A 10479-nucleotide genomic window follows, 5' to 3' on the forward strand; every position below is an offset into this window, starting at 1 on the left:
CTCACTTCTGATTCCTATTGAATAAGAATCCTACCCAAGTAAGGATTAATGAACTCAGAAGCACAAATAAGTAAAGCAAGAAGTGCTCCCAGAAGAAACTCTTTGGGAGGTGATGATATTTTGATCCAGTAAAAGCCATTATAAGCCATTTTTTGAGATGACCCCTTGAAAACAACAGCCACGTAGTATGGTAAACCAGAGGACAACCTGAAACATAACATGGTAGCTCCTAGGCTTCAACGAGCACAAGCAGTAATTGAACTCCCTCTTAATCAGTCATTTACTGTTGTTCCACTTTCCAGTCACAGGAAACAGCTCTTAGGATACAGTAATTCCATTATGTCTGATTTTTATGAAAATCCCACCATTTTTACATGAGAACACCATATCACACTTCCTGTACATATAAAAGTTTTGCTGCTTGTACCACACTATAGCTAGAAAATGCCTGCTCTTCTTCATAAACAGCCTATCAGATGACTCCTACATAAAGTGTGGAACACTAATATTTCATCCTACCATCACATGCATAAGTTTATTACATAAAGTGCATTATTCCCATATAGATTATACAGCCCAGATACAATGGCCATGTCACCTCCTTGTCAATAGATATTGAATTAGCTCCTATTAAACAGAGTTCAGACCAAAATATACTAATTTAATTAATGAGACACACTTTATCTCTCCATAACTGGGAGCAAAAAGTTTCCTGAGAAAATTAGTACACATTTTATCTTGGCTGCCAAAATCATTCTTTCTGCACCGGAATAAAAATAATTAGCCCATATATCTTAAAAGTTCCTTTCAAATCTAAGAATTGGGGAATTCTAAAAGAAGAAAAATTCATACAGAAAAGATAAAAGATTTTGGATCCTGATGCATGAGGAAAACATTTTCTTCTTGCTACAACAGAAACAAAAATACTAGCAACAGTACCTCATGCTTTCTTCCTGTATGCTTACCACCTTTCTAGCGTGGCCACATAAACAGAAAGTTTAACTAAAGCAAAGCTACCAAAGCAATCACACAGAGCTTTTACTATCCTACAGAAGAGCTGCAAAATAAGAGCAGAGATTACCCCCAAAAATATGAAAGATGCAATTGGCCAAAGAGATGTTGTAAAGTCTGCTCCACAAACCCACTGAGATCATGGCTGCAGGGCATTCCCCAAAATATTCTATTAGGCTAGAGAGCTTGTATGTAAAGTTAATATATCACTTATGGTACCTCTAAGTACCCTTCCATTAGTAACAGAAAATTATCTTTTTATTCAGGCTTTTAATATTACATAGAAGCATTAGATCTAGGTCATTTCAAACACATCCCTCAAAAGTTACTTCAGAATTTTTAGGTTGGCTTCTGGAACTTCTTGCTCCCCTTCCTTTCCATTAACCCCCTCTCCAATTCTGAAAAGTAACAGTTGTGAGAGAATACAAGAAAGCAAAGTAAAGACAAAACTGAGAAGTTTAGACAATCATCCTCAGAGTACAGTTTTCCTAAGGATACACTTTCAGCATAGAGCCTGTGTGACTACCTTACTGTGGCTATCCAAGTTTCAGAATGCTTTTGCCTCTCTTCTTCAAAAAAAAGAAGTGAATAATAATGAAAAACACAAAAAACCCTCATAGACCAGTACATTAAATCCATCAAAAATACTATATTGTCTTGTCTGTGATTCATAGACTGTAAGTTATTATCGGAAAGTAGAATTTTTTTGTAGTTTCTAACTGAAGTCAGCCATTCAATAGGTAACATTTATGTCTGTTTAAAGAGCTTTGGCTTACTGAATGAGTCATAACACTGAGCTGATCTCAAAGTTGGCTTTGCTTCAGCAAATGTTTTATTTCATTCACAATTCTCCTCATATCATTTTCTGTTATGATATACAGTACAAGGACATTAGTCACTATTTGTAAGGTTGATGCAACTGCTCAGCTTGAGAGGATGATTATAACAGCGCACCAGAAAGCAGCACTCTGCAAAATGCCACAACAGTTTCCATCTGCTTGGAAGGTCATTAGATTTTAGACACAGTAAACTGCATGAGGTTAGTATCAGTCACTTCAACAGTTCCACTAGTCAGTGCTGCTTAATCCAGAAATGTGATACAGACTACAGGTTTGTGCTTAAGATGACAAATACTCCATACATTATGAATTAATTTCACAGCTATGGGGACCGGCATAATTGCGAGGAATTAGTCTCACCTTCTTACCCTAGTCCTGGAAGTGCTCTATGAGCTGTGAATTTTTTGAGTACTGTATTATCAGTCAGAGTGTCCATAACTAGAAGTTGTTGGGTGCTCCTCAGCAAGCACTCCCTTTTATTGCTGTTTCCCAGTAGGAAATCAAGAACCATTTTCAACCAGGCCAGTAAGACCACTAAGCAGTTTGCTGGCACTCTGCTAGCTCCATTCACACAAGCCTGCTGAAGAATGAATCACTTTCCAGGGTTGCAAAGATTTAAAATTCACCTGTATAATGACAAGGATAATAATTGTAAAATAAAGGAGTAGGTAATAAAAGAATCAGTAACTGCTCAGCCCAGACACTAGCATTATCTCCGTAAGGGAGGCAAGGGGAAAGAGCAGCTCAGGCCATACTTACCAATCCCTCACTGATGAAATGCAGTACATGTTGCTCTCAAACAACCAATTTTAGGGACAGCCTACAGAAGGTCATCTACTCTCATCTCTGCTCAAAGCTAGGCCCCACAGCTTCTACTGGGGATTCCACCTAAATCATCCTCTTGCCTCACTCAGGGAATGACTTCAGCTGTAGATACAGAAGGTGATACACATTTACACAGAGAAAGAGCTCAGCTTTTAGAAAATATTTTCAGCTTCACAGATACTTGAATAAAACTACTGGGAAATACCCCAGATACTTAAATAAATAAGGTTAAATATCCTAGAAAACAAAATAAAGGGCAAGGAATCTAGAATAGCTTTGAAATAAGGATGTACTCTTCCCAAGTCTCTAAAACACTTGGTTAGCAAAAGATCAACATTAGCTGCACTGGCACGCACCAATACATTTCAGCAATGAATTTTGCTCTCAATTGTACCAATTTATGGCAATAAAGCCAATATGTTACATGAAAATAACTGCTGAGCATTTTGCCATTTGGGGGCAACACCACTTTGTTCTCCTATATTTATTTCACCAAGTACATCAAGAGAGTACTAATATTCACGCTTTTAGGGGGTGGGGTGGGGTGTCATTTTCAACCCACAGTCTCAAAGACTTAATTTATAGCTGTCAGTTACATCTTTTTTATTGCTGAGAATCTTCTTTATTTTAAATATGTATATCATACTCAGCAACCTGATTACTTCCTATCCTTTGTGGGACTAGTGTAATTCAAACAGAATAACATGAGTTCCATTTTACCAATGAAGAATTGGAAGCAAAGAAAACATGCTGTTGTCTTCTTTTAAAAGAGCACTATTGTTCTGAAGCAAAGTTAGCACAAGCCTGTTCTCTCCTCTAATGCATAACAGTACCTTTGAGGTTGATAATTAATTATATTAAAACTAGATCAGACAGCCTCCTGATTTGCTACATTAGAAGTGTTAAGGGACATAAAATATTTATAAGACTGTAAGAGTTCCTTGCAAACAGAAATGTTCTATTAGCACAACACTGGTCGGCTCCATTACACCAAGGATTTTGAAAAGTAGACACTTTGAGGTACAGCTGAGTTCTCCCTCTCTATTTACATCATCGCAAAAAGAAGCTGTTTGAAAATACTGTAAAAGGCCTGAGTGGCAGCAGCAGAAAGTGATATTCTGCAGCTACAGTCAGCTTCATTTTGGCAATAACTGCTCACTTCTACAATTTGAAGAATCCAAAGGCTAATCAGAGCAGAACAAAAGGGGAAAAAAATACTCCAAAACAAGTAAGTTTGTGATAGATAGTTGTGGTGGGTTGACCCCGGCTGGATGCCAGGTGACCACCAAAGCTGCTCTATCACTGCCCTGCTCAAGTGGATAGGGGGAGAAAAATAAAACAAAAGCCTTGTGGGTTGAGATAAGAACAGGGAGATCACTTAGCAATTACTGTCACAGACAAAACAGACTCGATGGGGAAATTAATTTAATTTATTGTCAGTCAAATCAGAGTAGGGTAATGAGAAATAAAACCAAATCTTAAACACACCTTGTGCCCACCCCTCCCTTCTTCCTGGGCTCAGCTTTGCTCCCAATTCCTCTCCCTTCTCCCCCACAGCAGCACAGAGGGATGAGGAACGGGGGTTGTGGTCAGTTCATCACCTGCTGTCTCTGCCGCTCCCTCCTCCTCCGGGGAGGACTCCTCACACTCTCCCCTGCTCCAGCGTGGGGTCCCTCCCACAGGAGACAGCCCTTTGTGAACTTCTCCAGCCCGAGTCCTTCCCACTCAGGGGCTGCAGCTCTTCACAACCTGCCCCAGCGTGGGTCCCTCCCACGGGCTGCAGCCCTTCAGGCACAGGCTGCTCCAGCGTGGGTCCCCCGCGGGGTCACAAGTGCTGCCAGCAAACCTGCTCCCGCGGGGGCTCCTCTCTCCACGGGGCCACAGCTCCTGCCAGGAGCCTGCTCCAGCGTGGGCTCTCCACGGGGTCACAGCCCCCTTCGGGCACATCCCCCTGCTCCGCCGTGGGGTCCCCCCCGGGCTGCAGGTGGGTGTCTGCTCCCCCGTGGAGCTCCCTGGGCGCAGGGCACAGCTGCCTCCCCACGGGCTGCCCCACGGGCTGCAGGGGAACCTCTGCCCCGGGCCTGGAGCACCTCCTGCCCCTCCTCCTGCACTCACTTGGGCTCTGCAGGGCTGTTTCTCTCACATATTCTCGCTCCTCTCTCCCAGCTGCTGTTGCCTGGCAGTTTTTTCCCCCCCACTTCTTAAATCTGTCATCCCAGAGTTGCTGCCACCATCACTGATGGCCTTGGCCAGCGCCGGGCCTGTCTTGGAGAAGAAGCCACCCCTGTAGCCCCCCACTACCAAAACCTTGCCACACAAACCCAATACAATAGCAAACATCCTTCATTTTGATCAGATGTCTGTCATAGTTCAAGAGTTAAAACCATCTACAGGCATTCTCCTCAGCTTTCAGCATATGATTCTTGGGTACACAAAGAGACTTCATAGAATCATGCAGAGGACAGGTCACAGCAAGGACGCCTAGAGCAACCTTAAGAGAGGTTTTTAATAGCTATGTCCTGGTATTTAAAATTTCTAGGTTTGAAGAAGTATAAATGTGAAGAATAAAAATAATGAACTTAAAATTATTTTTTTTAGTTGGTTTGGTACCATAGTCAATAAATTGTGAATTAAAAAGAAAAATAAATCTTGAAGGCAATGTAATACCTAGATACAACTCAAGGAATAAAATCAATGGGAATAATATGTAAAATATTTACTACAAAATGGAAATCCATTGCATAAGTAAGCAAAGACAAATTTGAGTATCCCAACTACAATTTAAATGGACTGCATTTTTCAGCAATTCTTAAAAAAAACCCAGAAGATGCAGCTCTGTTAAAACACAAACTACCAGAGTAACATAGCAGACACTACGTAACTTCCACAAAGGCTTCTTCTCTGGTGCATGATATAATACCAGGGGAGAAACACACATCCAGAATGAACCATTGCCAAATTACAATGCAGGAGAGGTAAATTGTAAATCCCTGGTAAATATTTATTTACACAGGCAGGATGAAGCTTCATTCCATAACAGCATTTTTACAGAGCATTTTGGTTCAGTTTTTAAAAAAAAGACTGAATCCCCAATTTTCACTATATAAATAGGGTACAAATACTATATAAACCATGAAAAGGCATTGTCTCTGTGTAGTTGATTTAAAACACATGAATGACAACTTGTACGTAAGACCCTTTTTTCTACTTTCTCAAATTAAGCACAAGAACTCATTTTTTGCTTAATTTTGTTTCCCAAGTGAACTTGATCTCACGACTAAGAAACCTCAGCTTAATAAAATACTGAGCATGGGCTAAGACACAAATGTTCTTAGTCAATTAAGATGTAAACCAGGTTAGTTTAAGCCTTCAATGAAAACAGATTTCATCTCCATTTACAATAGCTCAAGTACATTATGGTCAGTGGTTATGACTTAGGTAAGACAACAGTTAACTCATTAAACTAAGGTGTGTATCCAAGCCCTTGTGTGGCAATCTTCTCTGTGTGGCAATAAAGCTATTCTTGAAAGAAGGGAAAATCAGAAGCACAACTCTGAAAAAAAGGTATTAACCTCCTTAGAAGGTACAAAGAAAACATCACAAATATCACAGCTCCTCCTTACTTTTGTTTCTGTACGGCTAAAAAGCTGTGTAACATAAATGGGGAAGCATGTGCTGGTCATTCTCCCAACTGTCACCCCAACTGTAAATATGCTTTTTAACAGAGTGGTGTTATTTGTCTCACAAATATATACACTGCAAAATAATCTTTGCTACACTTGCTGAAAAAAGGATGCAGCAGAGATCATTTCAGATCTTTATTAACCAGCAAGTTTTCTTTTTGATTCCCATCTCAGTTGAGGGCCTGCAGCAAGTGAACCACACCAAAAGCTCAGTGTGCTAAAATGCCAGGAGGTATAACCGATTTATGCCATTTATTCTACTACTGTATATTTAGTGATGTCACAGCACAGACCTTTACATTTCGAAAAGCAAGCATCTGCTTTGCTGCATGCCAAGTCTATCTACAGTGTAAGTCTCCTCACCTGTCCTGCAGTTTCTACGAAAATAAATTTCTTTAAGCTTGCACAAAGATCACAAAGTACTTTTGTACAAAGATCACAAAGGTCCACCATGAAATTCTGTTAGAGAAAATGTCCTTGTTACTGACATCCACTACTTGATAATACTTCAGCGTTATTCCCTTAGACAGATACCAGATAAGGAAAATTTCCCCAGAGCACACATACAAGCCTAGCTGTCTCCCCTTCCTCCAAACTCCTATGCCTGCAAGCAAGCTATAGAAATGATGCAGACAACAAACTACATCTTTTGAAAAGCAGGAGTACCAGCAGGGCCCTTCTACAGATTCTGGATGCAATAACTGCTGCAGGAAATCTGGAACTTGAAGAGTCAAGGTTTTTCCCCTACCTTTCCAAGCACAGCACATACAACAAGTAAGGAAGACTAGTTCCAAACAGGTATTTAATCAGCAAGTTGTTCTCCTCTCACAGTTGATTTGACTTAAATCTCTCAAGCAGAAAGACACAAATTGAATCAATGGAAGCAGAAAACAAATAATTTGTTCACATTTCAGTGAAAGATTGGTATTTTATGACACCAAATACTCATTGGTATAACTACTCCAGGAATACCCATCTCCTAATTAAGGTTCTGCCTAAACTATAACCAAAGCAACATCTTTGTGACCAACATGCTTAATCTCACTAGACCTTGGTTACTGCATGTGCACTCACAACACAGGTTTTGCGTCATTATAACTGTGCTTCACACACGGGTCGTTTTGCCTACCCATATTCTTATCAATACACTCAGCAAACCTGAGTACCTCTCCCAGAGACAGAACCACCAGAGGGACAAGTTGCGCTGCCAGATAAACAACAACATACTTTGGGACAGTCTACTGCATGCTGAATTATCAGATGTAGAACCAGTCAAACAGGTTATAGTATCTGTATCTTTAGGTGAGGTCTAAAAAAGGAAAGAACAAAATGTAAAGCTAAGCAGGTGCATACCAGCAGGAAGAGAGCCAAGGCTAAGCAAAACCAGCACGAGATACTTCTGTCCATTTTTATCCACACTAGCCAACACAGAACTATGCTGTGTGGGGACACAAGCCCTAAGAACTGACTGTATCATTTACAGATTACAAATTTCATCTGGACAGTCAGTCCAGAGCGGTCCTACAAACAAATCCAACTGCAGCCTTCTTTCTAAACCTAGGACAGCACCAGAATTCCCAGCCTTCCTTCAGGTAAGTGTTTCTGCTGTCATCTATCTTTTTTTCTCCTTCTCCAGCTATTGGCTGCCCCCTCAAAATTCACACCTCCCCTCTTTAAAGCCTCCTGTATTCTCGGGAATCCTTTGCTAATGTCTCCTCAGCTAATCCCCATTACTGCTATTCAAACCCTGCAGTGTTCTCCATCTTCCCACTCCTGTCTTCAGGTGTTGCCCCTCTCTTGGACTGCTGCCTGCCTCTTTCACTCTTAACTCCGCAGTCCCTCACTGCTGCCAGTCACCTCTAGCCTCAGCTCACCAGCTGAAAAATGCTGCTTAGGAGAAGATTTTACTTGGCACATTTGTGATGACCTCATAAGATAACAGCTATTCATTGTTTTTTACTAAAGTGAGTGCAGAGTTTCTTGAGTGACACATAGCAATATAAAATTAAAACCAGGCATAGCAAATTATGCTTATACCTAGGAGGTTTGAATATTTTCAAACCTGTTAACACAAATGTAACAGCATTTTTTCCAATTTTCTTGTTAATCTTTCTTATCACAATTTTAATAACATCTCACTTTTTGTTTCTGCCCAGTGAAAAACATAACTTGCACAGATGAAATATGTATAAATCCAACATTATGAGAAAAGCTACAGAAATAAAATGAGCAATGCCACGTTAAAAAAAAAAAAAAAAAGCATACTACAGGAACTATCCCATTCAAGTGTTTTTCCACTCTGTCAAATGCTGTCAAGGTCAGAAGACTAGTGTTGGAAGTCTCACCTTCAACAAAAACTGAAGGGCACTTGGAGGGCCCAGCTGTAAGCCTGCGAATACATTTTTAAATTAACACCTAATTCTAGTTCTCATGGTTTCACTTTAGTCACAATTCTGAAATGAATTTTATCACACAGAAAGACAACCTTCATACCGACACAGCTTCCCTGGCTCCCAAAGATACCAGAGCAGAGAATGGCCCATCTAGCCTGATGACCACAAGACTTCCAAGGTTGCAAAATATCATGCTTGGCTCTAGGCTGAAGCCTACTCTATATTATGATATCCCTAGATATCATACCTACCTATATTATGATATCCCTAGAAAAGAATCTGGGCTCTTATGACGCTTTCTTTTTACACTTCCCTTGTGCCCTGCAGGTGGTTCAGATGCCAATAAAGAATGTCCAGCCTGCAGCTGGGAGGCTATTTCTACATCTGAAATTCATCAGCCAGAAGTTTGGACTTTGTAATTTTGTCTGGGAGAATGAATGAATGCTTCAGCAAGACAGTTACACCTCATGTTTAATATAGCTTGCTTTCTGATGACACAATTAGAGAGCCCCTAGAAAATCTAGAGATGCATCTCATGCATGCACTCAGGAACCAGATCCCACTCAGGAAAAGCTTTACTCTGCTTCCCTGTAGCATTTCTCCTTGACAGGGTCAATGACAGACGCCACCAGACTGTGAAGCAGCCAGTTCTAGCCTGAATAGCTACCACCACAGCAGAGGTCTCAGTGGTAGCTGGGGTCCCTGCAGTACATAATGATACAAACAGACAAGATTTTAACATAGAAACTCAGCTCCATACCTTGAAGTTCGCATGAAATAAAGTTTATTATACAGCGGTCAGTGTCCTGTCCCTTTCCTGACTCACCCCTCCTGACAAGCTCCATCAGATCATATGCTTGTTTTTAAAATAAGTGATCTGAAATGCTTAATAAGGAGCTCATCTCTAGCAGCCTCAGATGCACGCAGGAAAAGGGATTTGGAAATGAGCATCTTGCCAAAGAAAGGCAGAGCTGTCATTTCTTCTGACGTCTCCTCTTCCAACAAGCTGCAAATCGAACTCTGCCAGCGTGGCCGCTGGAGCAATGGGCTGCTACGGTAGTATCCAGCGTTGGGCTAGCCTGACCTCAGCTCGACGGGCGACCCCGAGGGAGGCAGCTGGCCCCTGCCGCCAGCCCTGCCGGGGTGCACAGGCCCAGCGGGCCCCTCGCATCCCGGCGCCGGCCACCGCGGCACCAGCAGGTCCCGTCCCGCATGGAACACGCCGGAAACTTCATCCAACCTCCGTTTTTACAGTAGGATGTCTTTGGAAACGCCTCTCTCATGCAAGGAAAAAGGACGGGAAGGATGGGGAAGAAGGGAAAAGAACCACATGAGAAACCCCACGCAGGTCAAGAGCTCAAACCTCAGGCAGGCCTCCCCCCGCCCCCCCACTGGCCCTCCGGAGCGTGGGGGTCCCAGGACCGGCAAACGGCCACCTCCGCCCCTCCAGCCCTTCGTCCAGGCCCCTCTCCCGCCGGCCGCTGAGGGACGGGGCCTGAGGCGGCCCCGCCCCGCCGCCGAGCCGCGGGGAGACCCTGCCCCGGCCCCCGGGGGAGGCAGTACCTGCCAGCCCGCCTCCGCCCTCCTCTCCGTAGCCCCGCCGCCTCTGCAGCACGAAGTACTGGTTAGAACGCTCCTGCACCCACAGCTTGAGGGCATTTTTCAGCAGCACCTCCTCGGGCTTCAGCCACATCGCGGCGGCGCCCTCACTGCCCGCCGCCGCCCATC

The 10479-nt window shown here is 42.7% G+C and overlaps 1 protein-coding gene across 3 annotated transcripts in view; it reads right to left on the minus strand.

Annotated features, from left to right (window-relative positions):
- TBC1D8B (TBC1 domain family member 8B) overlaps nt 1-10479 on the minus strand; it is a 42726-nt gene extending 32247 nt beyond the window's left edge. For 2 of the 3 annotated variants that reach the window (XM_074914757.1, XM_074914756.1), the window contains exon 1: nt 10315-10479. In XM_074914757.1, the coding sequence (XP_074770858.1) occupies nt 10315-10444 (130 nt within the window). In that variant the 5' untranslated portion in view covers nt 10445-10479. Of the gene's footprint in view, nt 1-2609; nt 2681-10314 lie in introns of those variants that run through there. The other variant, XM_074914758.1, reaches the window with a different exon arrangement.

The sequence above is a fragment of the Athene noctua genome, chromosome 11 (genome assembly GCF_965140245.1).
Source record: "Athene noctua chromosome 11, bAthNoc1.hap1.1, whole genome shotgun sequence".
Classification (NCBI taxonomy): Eukaryota; Metazoa; Chordata; class Aves; order Strigiformes; family Strigidae; genus Athene; species Athene noctua.